The 15,873-nt window shown below is 44.7% G+C and overlaps 1 protein-coding gene across 1 annotated transcript in view; it reads right to left on the bottom strand.

Annotated features, from left to right (window-relative positions):
- Positions 1–15,873, bottom strand: part of Hydin (HYDIN axonemal central pair apparatus protein) — a 310,664-nt gene that overhangs the window by 112,983 nt on the left and 181,808 nt on the right. The window contains exons 25-30 of the mRNA XM_057753452.1: positions 14,545–14,663; positions 13,675–13,747; positions 9,015–9,125; positions 8,075–8,284; positions 7,029–7,166; positions 569–746 (exon numbers count right to left, since the gene is read on the bottom strand). Of these exons, the coding sequence (XP_057609435.1) occupies positions 569–746; positions 7,029–7,166; positions 8,075–8,284; positions 9,015–9,125; positions 13,675–13,747; positions 14,545–14,663 (829 nt within the window). The remainder of the gene's footprint in view (positions 1–568; positions 747–7,028; positions 7,167–8,074; positions 8,285–9,014; positions 9,126–13,674; positions 13,748–14,544; positions 14,664–15,873) is intronic.

Raw genomic sequence — 15,873 nt, 5'->3', positions numbered from 1 at the left:
GCCTGGCACAGGAAGCTGGCTCTGGGGACCACATGGGGCCAGAAAAGGCACGAAGGCAAATAGCAAATAGTATGTAACTTCAGTGTTTAAGTGGGGCCCCTGAGTGAAGGTCTACAGGGTGTGGCTGCTTCCTGTGACGGTTCTGTTCTGGGAGTTCTACACCCAACGGTACCCAGACTCCAGCTCTGTCACCAAGATACCAAGCATGCTATTGGGACAGGAGACTGGGAGAGAAGTTTTGGCTGGAAGGGGCATACACTGGTCCAAACCTCTCCCTCTGATAGGGAGTTTAATGATGGCAAAACTGGCCCGGAGTCTTAGTTTGCAATGGTCACAGCTTGAGTCGAATTTACTTCTTGTCCCCAACCCCTGGCAACTGAGGCACAACACAGAAGAGTACTAGAGAAGGTTTTGCAAGCAAAAAAAAATGACCAAACAAAGTGAGTAGCCACGAGCCTTCAAAGATGCAGGCAAAGGCAAAGAGAACACTGGTCGCTTTTGTCCTCTGGGGGTACGCTACTGCAGTGGTGACACTCTGGGGGTACGCTACTGCAGTGGGTGACAATACCTCGGAGGTTCCTGTGCAGATCAAGGCTGATCCGGGGAAAGATGCCTTCTCCGTACAGAGTGATATTTTCTGGGTCCAGGTGGGCGATCTGTATCTGGAAGCTTCTTTGGAAGACCTCAGGTATTCCAGGCAAGTAGTAAACTTTCAGCACCTGCTCCTTATTTGAGTGGATAAAACCCTACATGGCAGAGAGATCAGAGAGAGCTGGACAGTGTGCAATGGACTTACGCTCCCTGTGGATGGCTAAACATACTACCCTCAGATCAGTTCCCAAGGAGCTGTAGGAAAAATGACAAGAAAATACAGGGAAGTAGGCAGCAGAGGAACAGGCACTGCCCAAAAGAAGAACACACAGAACATTTTAACAGAATGTTAAGACAGAAATATTTTAATGGGTTGTTCCTTTCTTAATGTCTGGGTTTTGAGCTTTGTATATTGTGTACACTGGTCCTCTGTGGGATGGTCACTAGCGGTGATGTCTCCCACTCTGTGGGCTGACTATTCAATTACTTCACATTTTCTTTTTCGGTACAGAAGGTTCTAACTTCCATAAAACACCTTTGTCCATTGATAACTTTATTTACTGTGCTTCTGGAGTCTTATTCAGAAAGTTCTCATCTGTGCTTACCTAGAAACTGAAATACTCTTTTTTTTTTCCTTTAGCAGTTTTGCTGTACCAGGCTGGTCTTGAACTCACAGAGCTCCACCTGCCTCTGCCTCCCAGTGCTGGGATTAAAAGTGCGCAGCACTGCCACACTCTACCAGACTAGCAAATTATATCCTGAGGTCTTTGCTCCATTAGATGTTGAATTTTGGGAAGGGAGAGAGATCGGGACCTAGTTTCATTTTCACCCGGAGAAATCCAGATTTCCCAGCACCATCTGTTGAAGATAGTATCTTTTCTCTGATGTATATATTTGGCATTTCTAAAACAACAACAAAAAAATCAGATAACTGTATGTGTGTGCTTTCATACTGTTTCATTTATTTATTTTTTGGTGCCAGTGCCCTGTTGCCTTTATCCCTTTGACTCTGCGGTGTAACTGGAAAACAAGTGTGGTGGTATTACTTGCAGGATTCTTTTTGTTCCGGACTCAGACAGTGGAAGTCCTCACCTTTGTCAGCCATGAGGGAAATGCAAAGGAAGGCGACACTAAATTTGTCTTTTTAAAACACAAAGCTGGTAGAATGTATCAAGTTGGGTGAGAACGTGCACCACAGGAGATGCTTATGTGCCTCTCATGGGACTTTGAGAGCAATAAGCACACAGGGAGGGAAACCCTGTAGGAGTCGGGCACAGCAGCGTAGGAATGGAATCCCAGCCCTCAACTCAGTGGATGCAGGAGGATTTTATGTTCGAGGCCAGCCTGGGCTGCCTAGAGAGACCTTGTCTGAAGACTAAACCCAACACAAAGAAACAGAACAAAACAGTTCATGTCATCATGTAAAGAAGACCATACCCTGGCACAGGCCATGGCACAAGGGACTGCTTGAGTTCTGAGGCGGAGGATGCTGCTTGAAAAAGTTCCAGAAAAACCTCACCAAGATATTTGGCTACCAGCATGTGGCTTCTGCTTTCACTTTTAGGAGCAATTGTGCATAATGGGGAGTTTTCTGTTAATGTAGCCCCCAGGGAAATGGATTCACGTCCCTGGGATAAAACTCTGAAGATGGGGTCAAGGCCTGAAAGGAGAGTCACAGAAGGAAGGGTCTGCCTTTTGCCCCAAGGATTGTGGGACCAATAGGGTGGATTCTAAGAAATATCTTGCTCAGCTCTGGACACAAGACATCATAGGTATACCTACTGTCCAATACTGGAGCAAATATAGAGGAAATAAGAACAATGTGGGCTGATGGAAAAAGAATGAGACACCAGAACCTTCCTTCCTGGGAGCCTATGTAAAGAACATGCTCCTCCTATAAAACTGAGAAACAGAAAAATGCTATAATCAGCTAATAAAATGCTTATTATATTTTGTAAAGCTTGCATTTTAGAAAACATCAAACAATGCTACACATAACACAGGTAAGGTAAAAACAATTTCGGGCTGTCTAACATAATGTAACTGCATGAGCAGCCAGCCTAGACACAGGCTGTAAAAACAGAAGGTCTATGCCTTGCAGACCCTGAGAAATTTGTCACTTCCTGATGTGACAGAGCTGTCTGCAGATGTTGTTTCAGGTAAGACTGTCTGTTTTGTACTTTGCTTTTCCACCCTGGACATTTAACGGAGAAGTGAAAAAGAGATTCGGGGCCCTGATGCTTGCCAAATGACTTATGTAGTCAACATGCTATATAAATAAAGTCTCTTTGATTAAGAGAGAGCTGCTGAGCCCTCAGATGTGCGTTTGCCCATTTCTTCCCCTGCCAACTCCACACCTCCTCTTTGGGACCTGAACCCCGCTGAAGCTGGACTTGGGCAATATACCTAGCAATTTCATTTTTGGCAGAAGTCCCTAGGAAAACATCTATTTACCTTTGGGTCAGAAGATATGTATGGGGAAATTCATGGTAGAATTGTTTCTAATGAGAAACTTCTGGCTAACTCACCTTCTATAATTAAATGTGGTTTCAGTGGAAGACGGGAAATTTCAATATGACTAGGAAAGAAATACTATTCTGCAGTGAAAATGAGTGAACTATAGCTATGATGACAATATGGGGGTTCTTAAAAATCATAATGCTGGGCAAAAAAGGCAAGCTGTCATGGATTACATCTAATTGTACCACTTAAATCATTCTATTTTATGTACACGATGGTTCTGTGGACCATATGGATGTCTGAGGCCTGTAGAGGTCAGAAGAGAGCATTAGATTCCTTGGAATAGAGTTACAGATGGTTGTGAGCTGCCATGTTGATGCTGGCCCTTGAAACTAGGTCCTCTGGAAGAGCAGTCAATGCTCTTAACCACTGTGCCTACCTAGCCACAACTATGCAAGTTTTAAATAAAGCTTGCAAAAAAACAAAGTTCTTTTGGAACCTCAACTGGAAAAGTAATACTGGCCAAATTCTAGTTAAGGAAGTATCTATGATTGAGTATGATTTGTATCTTCATAGTTTTTGAATTTTCTTTGAGCGCGTGTGCGTGTGCATGTGTGTGTAAGGAGGAGGACAACCTTGGGTGTCATTCCTCAGAGCAAGATGTTGGCTTTTGATGCAGTTTCTCATTTGCATGGAATTCATCATAACTAAGATGGCTTCCAGGGAGCCCTAGGGATCTGCCCGTCTCCACTTTCCCAGAGCTGGGATCACAGGTGTGCACCACCATGCCTGCCTCTTTTAGCCTCCCTTGCCCACTTTTTAATATCTTAGGAGTAATACATATTCTCCGAAGGTAATGAATGAGGGTAAGAAAAAATAAGCCACAGCATAAATAATCATAAAACAGTGACATATTGACATATTAACATATTGACATATGTTGAGCTATAATTTATTTAATGCACCTGTGCTGGAGATACACTAACCTTAGCGAAGTCAATAAAATTATCTCAAATCCCCAAACTGAGAGTGACACTTGCCTGTCACCATTCCTATGAGAAGCCATTGCTCTCTCTCTCTCCACTCTCAGGCTTCCTTATATGCTATGTTTTTGATGCTCACTCCTGAATTTCACAAAACCCTCACCCTCATGAATCACTGTGTGAGATCACACACATGTGGTGTGTGTGCACTGCACAGTCCAGCTGCTAAGGGTGCCATGCTTGTGTCGGTAGGGTTTATCTTCACACCATCTTGCTCCCTTCTCCTCACTCCTCCCCTGGGCAGTCCACACAATTCTTCATTTCCCCGCAGAGCCATTTTTCCTGTGCTCACTGTTCTGGGAGGAGGGCAGTCTTAGCTTCTCTCTCCAAAGCTTAGCAATGCGCTTTCCCAATAAGAACGGTTCTCATGCAGTACTGCTGGGCAGATGTCTCTCCATTGCTATACGCTGAATATGCATGGGCAATTATGCATTCTGCAAATATTTGTTTGCATGCTAAGAACTTGGCTTCATAATAGGACAGCTGGCATATTGAGAAAGGAAAACAGGCAGAGAAAATCCCATTCAGACAGAAAGAGAAGCCCTAGGTAAAAAGGGGTTGTCACAGAACCTTCAAGGCCCTGGACCCCAGAAAGGCCTCTTGCAAGGCTGACCCTTGATTGGCATCTGGGAGCCAAAGTTCTGGAAGGTTCTTGCCATTTTCTTGCCATTCCTTACCTTGCCGCATCTGTGCAAATAGTACAGTTTATGTCACCTCCTTGCTTGATTTCTGAGGGAATTTTGCTATGTGACAGGCAGAAGCCCCCAGGTGACAAGCATCTCCAGTGAGTCCCTGGCAGCTCTCAAGCTGTTGCCACGGTTTATTACTGGGGGACTGTGATAATTAAGCTTTGTTGTCAACTTGACTGGCTTTAGGATCACCATGGAAACATCCATCTGTGTGTCTGTGAAGGTGTTTTCAGAATGACTTAACTGAGGTTAGACACACCCGAAATGTGGGTAGCGCTGTCTCATGGGCTGGGGTCCAGAGAGAACAAAAATGAGGAAGCATGCTTAACAAGTGGCATCCAGCTCTCCTGATGCTTCCTGACTGCGGACACTGTCGCCAGCACCTCGGGCTCCTGCTGCAATGCGGACAATCTGCAGCTGCCCCACATCCTTCTCAAATAAGCCTTTCCTTCCTTCCTCTGCCCTTCCTTCCCCCCACTAGCCCTCCTTTTCTTCTCCCCTCCCAATTCATTGCTTTTTTTTTTTTTTGACCTGGTATTTTGCCACAGAAATGAAAAGAATAGCTAAGGCAGGGACTTAGTGTCCCGTGGGGCTCCCTGGCGGGCATCCTCTCAGGTGTGCCTCGCTTCTGACCTTTTGTCTTTGGGTTTCATTCCTTTGCTGATTTCGCTTTGTGCCCTTCTGCTATAATAAATCATAGTTGTGAGAATGACTTATTGCTGAGCCTAAGGAATCTTCCTGGAGAAGAAGGCAATGTGGCATTTGAACAAGTTTGCCCAGCCTCTCAGAAAGCAATCAGTTGGCAAACCATCCCAGATGACAGAAAGGAAAGAAATGTTCACTTTTTACACCCAAGCTGGCCGAAGCACAAAGAAGGAGTTTATGAACCAATTATCACTTGATAACAAAGGTACGACAACAAGTGCTCTTAACCACTGAGCCATCTCTCCAGCCTGATTTCTTCCTCTTTAAAACTGTCATCTTCCGAAAACTTATGAGGTGAGGCTAATGGATATATTCAAGGAATAAACAGCCTTGCCTTTCCCACTGTTCTTTAATAAACAAAGGTCAGCCTTAGACTTGTGAAGTTAGGAAAAGGAATCACAGATGCCAATTCAGAAGCGCAGTTAAGGCTTATCAGGAGAAAATGAAGGGAGTTGATTTAGCCACAGCCATGACAATAGCATGGAGTTAACATACGGGTACACAGGTCAAAGGCCACAGGAGTTGGCGATGGACGTGGGTATGAACGACATGTCAGGGAGAACAGCATTCCTCGTCTCTGGATGATAAGATGGCACAGCGGCTAAGAAGCACTTTGCTGTTGGAGGACTCGAGTCAGGTGCCTCCTAACCGCCAGCGACTGCAGTTGGAGGGCTCTGACGACCCTCTCTGGCCTCCTTGGGCACTCACCCACATAAATAAAAATAAAGCCTCCAAAAGACTATGAATAACTATAAATTAATTATATAGTTTAAAAAATATTTTCTAGCTTTTTTATAAAAATCATGTGTCATCTTCAGGAGGAGAAAAATTCAACAAAGGTTTTAGAAACTGTGAGATCAATACAGTATCATCAGGAGCCACTTCCCCTTGCTTCAAAAGTCAGAGTGACTGTTTCAAGGCTGTGGGTGTCTTCATACATGCAGAGGAAAAGCTGCTTTGGTACAGCTCGTATGGGAGAAGCCCCGAGGAACTGCAAAGACATTTGATGTCCTGGTGGGAAACACTTTCCCCACCATTGAAATAGTATCTCATCATACAGGGTGGCCTTAAATGTAAGGGCCTCCTTCCTATGCCTCCAGAGAACTGGGATTTGAAAGGTGTACCACATCCAACTAAAATCAATGATTATCATGGGGAAAATCCATAGGTTGTATCTAATTGGATCATCATGCATCCATGGTACCTGGAAATGGGTAATGTAGGACTTGATAAATGTTTTTTTTTTTTTTAATGAAGAGTGTCCCTAAGTCTATCTTTCTATCAGTCTATCCATCAATCCATCTATTGACGAGGTTCATATAACCAATGTTGGCCTCAAACTTGCTAAGTAGTCAAGACTGGCCTCCATCAAACACCTGGTCCTCCTGCTTTGCCCTCCTGAATGCTGGGATTATACGTGTGCACCATCATAGTTGACTCCAAATTCTAAGTTCTAACTAAAAAAGCCACACCTGCGGCACTGGCAGTAGTGCTCCCCTGGCTTGTCTGTCTGGTGTGAGCCCTCTCAGTTCAGACTCACCGACAGAGGCAGGATAAGTGGTACTCCCGGGAGAAGATTCTTTGGCGAAGACCGGTAGTTAGTCAGAACCTTGAACTCAAAGCCAACTTTCCCAATGTTTTTCAGTGTGATTTCCCGCTCTGTGACATGGTCAAACAACTGGAGAGAGAACAGGAAGAAGGACTGTTACCTGCCTGGGGCTTCTGCTCTCGCCCTGACAAAGGGGATCAGCACATGTGCCCCATAGACACTCCATCAGATACTGGCCGGTTGTTTGGCCCACCCTATTGTCTGCCCCATCTATGGCCTGCGGGAGTGCATGATGGTCTGGCCCTGTGGAATGACATCTCCATAACTCGGGGCAACACAACAGTAGGATATCTGAGAGGAGTTTTGGTGAGGGTCCAGTGACAATGGTATGTCAGAGGCCTTGAGCCAGACCAGTGACTCATTGCAACAAACATCTTGCAGGTAGGGCTGATTGGACAAAAGGGTAAACTGTGTGATACCCCACAGCTCCTGACGCCACTGGGATGTGTGTAATCCTGGTACTTGGGAGGCGGAGGTGGGAGGATCAGGAATTGAGGTCATCCCTTGGCTGTACAGTGAGTTTGAGGTAAGCCTGGTTGCATGAGACCCTGCCTCTAGAAATCAAACCCCAAAACATCGAAACAAAAATCTAGGCATGGCTCGATGAAGTCCTGTAGTGTGATTAGTGCGACCGAGTGGGACGTAGGTGGGGTCACTTGGAAATACTGCACGTATGTGGGGTGTGTGGGAAAGCGCAGCAAAGAGCCTTGGGCATTGTAAATGGAGGGGTGCGGGAAAATAGTGCTAACAAGAGAAAGAGAAGGACCACGGCAGCTTCTGGATGGAAAAATGAGCATCTTCTGATGTTTAACTTGAGGAGACAGTGAGAAACACAAGGGAAAATGGTTGCAAACAGGGGGACCGGGGCAGGGGAGATGATTACTGATGCGTGATGATTCAAGAGAGATTCAAAGGGTAAGGGCTACAAGCAATGTTTAGGGCAAACCCAGAAAATCCCCACCTGCTGTCTGCAGTACCTGTAGTCCGTAGTTAATGTCCTTGGTGTCAAAGGAGTAGCTGACCAGGGAGGCCTCTCCCTTCAGGACTATCTCATAGGTGGGCCCTCCTTCCACTTCACACAGAGCTTTGGCCTTTGCAATGATGTCACAGTGCCCATAGAAGGTAAATGATATCTGATGGCTGCTGTATGGCCGAAGAACTCCGTAGAGGGGCAAAATGTCAAACACCTGTAGAGAAAGTCACCCCACATGGGAACAGCGGTCATGGTGACGGGTCTGCAGCAGATGAGTTAAGTTTTGTCAGTGAGAGGACTCATTCCGGACTTTTTTTTTTTTATTATTCTTTTTTACTTAAAATTTCCAACTGCTCCCCGTTTCCCATTTCCCTCCCCCTCCTCCCACATATTGCCCCCTCCCCCCCGCTCCCCTCCCCCTATCCCCACTCCACTTCTCCTCCCCCTAGTCCACTCCCCCTCCCTCTCGATATTGAAGAGCAGTCCAAATTCCCTGCTCTACAGGAAGACCAAGGTCCTCCCACTTCTATCTAGGTCCAGGGAAGGTGAGCATCCAAACAGGCTACGCTCCCACAAAGCCAGTTCATGTATTAGGATCGAAACCTAGTGCCATTGTCCTTGGCTTCTCATCAGCCTTCATTGTCCGCCTTGTTCAGAGAGTCCAGTTTCAACCCATGCTTATTCAGTCCCAGTCCAGCTGGCCTTGGAGAGCTCCCAATAGATCAGTTCCACTGTCACAGTGGGTGGGTGCACGCCTCGTGGTCCTGATTTCCTTGCTCATGTTCTCCCTCCTTCTGCTCCTCATTTGGACCTTAAGAGCTCAGACGGTTGATCCAACTTTTAACTGAACTCTTGGACATGTATGAAGGTAACAGTGGAAACACTCTGGGTAGATGCTCGGCTCTAATATAAAGCAGGTGTTTAGACCCCGGGAGACCACTTACTTCTTCTATCCCGATGGAAAGCATCTCCTCCTGCTCAAAGATCCACAGGGATTCTGGGTAGTCCGCCTGGCTCTGGCTTCTTTCTGTTTCTGCGGAGCAGTATTTTATTGCCTGGAAACGACAAAGGGAGGAAAAGCTAGCAAGTGCGTGCAGACTGTCATAGTGCACACCTCTCCATCCCTGTGAGAGAGGAAATAAAGCAGATATGATGACAGGACTGGGACGCAGGGGATGGAGAGATGGCCCAGTGGCTAAGAGCAAGCACCAGAGGACCTCAGTTTGGAATCCCAGCACCCATGTTGAGTGGCTCAGAGGAACCTGAAACTCCAGCTCAAGAGATCTGGCTCTCTCTTCTGGCCACCATGGGCACTGCACGCATGTGCATATATACCCCAACACAAGTATATGTAAGTGAAAATACCTTTTAAAAAACTGGACATTTTTTCCTATGACGATAATTGGACAATGCTCAAAATGTACATATATGTATGTACACAGCAGAGTTATTTTAACAGGGGAGCTCTGAAAGCAAGCTGTCTGCCCACCAGCAACAGCACGCTTTAAGTAAAGCATGCATGGTACCTCTCTACCCAGGGAGGACGACACAATGTGTATTTGTCGACCAGGAATGAGAGATAAGGTGGATTCATTCATGTGAAATTGCATAGCCTCCTGTGAGTCACAGCCTGAAGGCAGGAGTGGGTGCAGACTCATTCTGAGGTTTGCATATGCAAAGCAGTATCTGGGAGACGCCAAGCAGTTCACTAGTAGTTTTCTTATGAATGAAGGGATTCAGAGGAGCTTTGCTTTGATTTTTCTGTACTAAATGAATTCTTGATGACAAGCATCTCTGAGGATGGAAATTAGTGAACATTCAGAAGACAAATATGTGACATTAAAAAGCATGGAAAAATTTAAGGAAAGAAAAGGCAATTAATAGGTTATATATAGTACATATGTATGTATGTATCTCTGTCCTGTGTTATATGTGTCTGTCTATATCCCATGTGATGGAATTGTCTTCAAGAGCATCACTCAGAATATTAAAAGTAGTTGATACATATTCATGATACAAATTTAAAATATTAAAAAAGGTATATAGCTAAGAAAATAATACTTCCACCAATATTCCTTACTCTTCAGTTGTCTCTTAGGTAACCACTGGTTGGGTTTTATAGGTTCCACCTGATTATTTTCTTCTTTTGACTAATTTTTAAAAAATTATTTAAAAATATTTTGATGTATTTATGCATGCATTTGAGAAGATCTTCACCAACCCCGCAACTGACAAAGGTCTGATCTCCAAAATATATAAAGAACTCAAGAAACTAGACCGTAAAAGGCTAATCAACCCAATTATAAAATGGGGCACTGAGCTGAACAGAGAATTCTCAACAGAAGAAGTTCAAATGGCCAAAAGACACTTAAGGTCATGCTTAACTTCCTTAGCGATCAGGGAAATGTAAATCAAGACAACTTTAAGATACCATCTTACACCTGTCAGAATGGCTAAAATAAAAAACACCAATGATTGCCTTTGCTGGAGAGGTTGTGGAGAAAGGGGTACACTCATCCATTGCTGGTGGGAATGCAAACTTGTGCAACCACTTTGGAAAGCAGTGTGGCGGTTTCTCAGGAAATTCGGGATCAACCTACCTCTGGCCCAGCAATACAACTCTTGGGAATATACCCAAGAGATGCCTTATCATACAACAAAAGTATATGCTCAACTATGTTCATAGCAGCATTGTTTGTAATAGCCAGAACCTGGAAACAACCTAGATGCCCTTCAATGGAAGAATGGATGAAGAAAGTATGGAATATATACATATTAGAGTACTACTCAGCAGTAAAAAACAATGACTTCTTGAATTTTGCATGCAAATGGACGGAAATAGAAAACACTATCCTGAATGAGGTAAGCCAGACCCAAAAAGAGGAACATGGGATGTACTCACTCATATTTGGTTTCTAGCCATAAATAAAGGACATTGAGCCTATAATTCGTGATCCTAGAGAAGCTAAATAAGAAGGTGAACCCAAAGAAAAACATATAGGCATCCTCCTGAATATTAAACTTCATCAGGCGATGAAAGGAGACAGAGACAGAGACCCACATTGGAGCACCAGACTGAAATCTCAAGGTCCAAATCAGGAGCAGAAGGAGAGAGAGCACGAGCAAGGAACTCAGGACTGCGAGGGGTGCACCCACACACTGAGACAATGGGGATGATCTATCAGGAACTCACCAAGGCCAGCTGGACTGGGTCTGAAAAAGCATGGGATAAAACCAGACTCGCTGAACATAGCGGACAATGAGGACTACCGAGAACTCAAGAACAATGGCAATGGGTTTTTGATCCTATTGCACGTACTGGCTTTGTGGGAGCCTAGGCAGTTTGGATGCTCACCTTACTAGACCGGGATGGAGCTGGGTGGTCCTTGGACTTCCCACAGGGCAGGGAACCCTGATTGCTTTTTGGGCTGACCAGGGAGGGGGACTTGATTGGGGGAGGGAGAGGGAAATGGGAGGTGGTGGTGGGGAGGAGGCAGAAATATTTAATAAATAAATAAATAAACAAACAAAAAAAGAACAAAAAAATAAATATTTCCTTTTCAAGTAAAAAAATAAAAAAAATAAAAAATTATTTAAAAATATTTTGATGTATTTATGCATGCATTTGAGAATGGGTAAGTACAGAAGTGGAGGTGCCCATGGAGGGCAGAGATGATACCAGATGCTGTGAAGCTGGAGTTTCAGGTGGCTGTGGCACTCCTGATGTGGGCACTGGGAATGCACTCTGGACGAGAAGCAAATGCTCCTAACTGCCAAGCCACCTCTTCAGGTTTTAATTGACTAGAACTTATGGAAGATATACTATGAACCAGTTCTAGGTTCTGGGGATAAAATGGTGACCAGAACAGGAAAAAGAAAACCCCTGCCTTCATGATGCTTGTACTTCTTAGATATTCTATACGTATGCAAATATATCTATTTCACCATTTCAGAAACATAGACTGCCAAGTCTCCAGGCTAGACTGCTTGACACATGCATGTATCCTCTCACTGAAGTAGGAAAGGATAATGGTCCCTACCAACAGAGACAATGTAAAAAAATATTTACAACTATGCAAAGTTTATTAAATATTCAGTAAGTGTTAGTTGTTGGGGCTGAAGAGATGGCTCAGTGGGTAAAATAATGGCTGCTCTTGCAGGGATCTGGATTCTATTCCCAGCAACCACCTGACAGCACATAACCATCTGTCCAATATTAGGGGATCTTATGCCCTCTACTGGTCTCTGTGGGCACTGCATGTACAACATGTGGCACATACACACATGCAGGCAAAAATCACATATATAAAAAACTAAAAAAAAAACTATTAGTTTTTGTTTTTATATAGTTTTGTCTTGACTTAAATGGTTGCACACTATGCACACACTTTAGTGGTTGCCAGTTTTCACCTAGCACTTTTGTATTTAATACTTTCGAGTTTATAGTAGAGAATCTGTTGGTTTTTTATAATAGAATTACATTCCATTGCACTGCCTTGTGCAGATGCAATTTGGCTTATTCAGTTACTCTACTGTTGGAAGAATTGTTCTTTCCAAAATGTTCTTGTTTTTTAAACAAAGCTGTGATGTACAAGTCTAGTTATATCTGCATATAAACACAGGAGCATATCTGGAGAATAATTTAAAAGAGGAAAAATGTGTTTTAAATATTGAAACACCTTCCAAGTTTCTTGTCATAGAGGTTATATCAGTTTGCTCCACTGCCTGTACATATGAAAATCTCTGCTCATGTATATTCTTTGCCATGACTGTGTCTTAGCAAAGTAATTCATTTTGCTTTCTTTTTCATTTTTTTCTGCTATTTCCAAGGTGTAATAAAAATATCTTTCTAGTGGAGAACTTTGTGTCTCCAATGGATTTCTTCATCTGTCATTCTTGAGGAAGTATTGAAGGGTATGGATTCTAAATGTATGTATGTGGATTGTGGGCATGTTGTATATGGGAGTGTTTATGTACATGTATATGTTTATTGTGTTCACATGTGAGAGCAGGTGCCAGTACATATGTGTGTACATGTATGTGGAGGCAAGATGTCAATGTTTACATCTTGATCATTCTCCACCTTATTTTATTGAGATAGGGTCTCTCACTGAATCTGTAGCTCACCACCAATTCAGCTAGACTCTAGGCCTGTCTCCAAACCCATCACCCCAGTGCTGGGATTACCGATGTGTGGCACAGAGACTGGCTTTTACGTGGGCACTGGAGATCTGACTCAGGGCCTCATGCTTGTACAATTGGCACTTTAAGCACTGAGCTACTTCCCTGGCCTGCAGCTGGCTCTCAGCTCGCCTTTGCAGATGCTACAGTGCTCCTGAGAAAGGTACTTTTCCATTGGCAGTCCTGTGGCAGAGAGGGGGAAGAGCCTGGAGATGCCAATTTTTCACTTTCAGAAACTGTGTCTCAAGGTATCCCAGGTGCTCACTGAGGTGTTCACTCTGGGGAAGAGGTGACCTGGACAAAGCTACCCAGCCCCATGCCAGCTCCATCCCAGTGTTGTGCATGGCACGCTGCCCCATCTCTTCTCTGCTTCGGGAAGAACCTTTTCCTTGCTAGCCCTGCCCAGGAGTAAAGGAACCATACCTCTGAGATCACGGTGGAGGCTGCGCGCTTTTTGATTTCTTCAGGTCCAGCTTCATCATCCATAAGGATAGTCCTGGGGGTTGGAGGAAATGAGAGAATCACTCACTTGGCAGCCATCGCCATCAGTCCAGCTGTATCCCCCACCTTCCTCTCTCTCTTTGCCATATCCCAGAGTGAGTCTAGAGTATCACTGAGGGACACTTTCTCCAAGAGCTCAGATGGCAGTGCTCAGCTGTAGAGTGAGCCTTTACACTGCTCAGTTTCCAAGAGGACACCCTTTCCTAGAGCATCAGGTTCATGTCCTATTTTTTTTAAAAAAGCATCCTGGGAAGCATGGGCAATTCTTCAGACAGTTTGGACAAGCCCTCAGTCCTCAATGTTCAAGTTCACAATTTTTTAAAAAAATTTTGTTTTTGAGCCTGGGTTTCACTATGTAGCCCAGGCTGGCCTCAAACTCATAATCCTTCTGCCTCAGGCTCATGAATATTGACATGGCAGGCATGTGCCACCATATCTAGCTGAATTTCATAACGACTTAGAGCGTTTGTTGTGAGGACACAGCGTTTGATAGATGGATAGTGATGTTATTTTCTGCTTTCTACCCTGAGTCCCATCCTCTAGGCAGAGCCTTGCTCTGTGGAGGAGCAATGGGAAGGAAGGACTTAGTCCCCCAGGATTCAGAACTCTGTATGCCACTGGACAGTAGGGATGGTTCCCAGCTCTCTAACCCAGAGAGTCAGTGGTGGGTCTAACACAGAATCTACCCATCTAACTGTTGACTACAATGTGTCTGCATGGACAAGGGAGGGATGGATGTTGAGAATGTAAGTTCGGTGAGAGGAAAGAACCACACTGGCCTTGCCTACTTACTTGATAGAATCACTAAAGTCCATCTCAGTAGACTCTACCATGGGTGGGGCTGCTGGCGAGCTGGCGGTAACTGAGGTTGCTGGGACAGACTCCATCTGGGACGTGAAAGCGCTGTATGGCTTGATGCAGGGTGCAAACCTACCAAGGCAAGGACGTATTGCAAACTGAAGATTGTTGGCCCCTGGGCTCTCATTTTCATGTCCTATACTGAAAAGATCTAGAAGGAAAGCCTGAGCTTTCTTGTACTTGTCTTTTAAAAATCTCCACAGCCTCACCCCATCTCAGCCTGGATCCAGGATTTCCCTTCTGAGCAAACACTGACCCCTGAGATCCCCTATACCATTTTCCTCCTCATCCCTGGCTGAATGTTGAATGTGAGCTGCCCCGGGACTTGTTTCTAACAGGGTACCAGAGACAGTGCCTGGACCACATGGCCAGGCCTAGACAGGAATGAATGAGGATCTGCTCCCAGACAACCAGAGAGCAGAGCTGGGACTAGGGTGAGCTATGTGGGGTCCTGGAAAACAATGACCCTATCCCTGACAATGCTGGCTCCTCAGCCCCTTGCTTAACACATCCCAGTACTGGCCCTGTTGCTGAGCTCTGCTGCCACTCACATCCTGAGTAAAGGGGCTCAGGGAAATTAGGTGGCTGCACCTGTATACAGAAGCCCACAAGTTCAGGTTTTGTCAGAGGCTGTGGGAGTTGCAGCAGGGGACAACTAGTGTCCAGATGTCAACCCACCAGAGGAGTGCGTCTCTGATGAAGGAGAATCCCATCCAGGCAAGACCTGTGGGACCACCGACTCTGGAAACTGTTGTCCTGTCTGTAATTTTACACATGCAAAAACAGCTATGGTGTCTTCCCAATACCTGCACTGTAGTGTGTAAGCTCATGTGATGTGTATGTGTTATCTCATGATTGCGTCTCAATGTTATGGGCACATATATCTGGGATGGTCAGGAAGATGACTTCTCACTAAGCTGTATAATTTTGATGTATAGAAAATATACTAGGATATGTTTCATAACTACATCTATTGTCCCACAAGTGCTGTTCCTTTTACTCAAACTATACACAGTTAGCTCATTTTAACCTTGGAGCAAGTTCAAATTAGACTGAATGTTTCTGTAAATGGATCAAAAGTTAAAAACTTTACAGATACGCACAAGGTCAGAGTTGCAGATGTCTAACCAAGGTTATTAACACAAAGCAATCTAAAAATTATGCCAATTCTTTGCTTGCCAAGTCTGGCTGATAAGACCTAATTCTTTGTGCAGATCTTGCTGTGGTTTGTCTTACCTGGGCACTGTGCCCCAGCCTCTGGTC

The sequence above is a fragment of the Chionomys nivalis genome, chromosome 21 (genome assembly GCF_950005125.1).
Source record: "Chionomys nivalis chromosome 21, mChiNiv1.1, whole genome shotgun sequence".
NCBI classification, from domain to species: domain Eukaryota; kingdom Metazoa; phylum Chordata; class Mammalia; order Rodentia; family Cricetidae; genus Chionomys; species Chionomys nivalis.
Note: the sequence above shows the minus strand (reverse complement) of the source record. Positions and strands in the feature narration are given on the sequence as shown.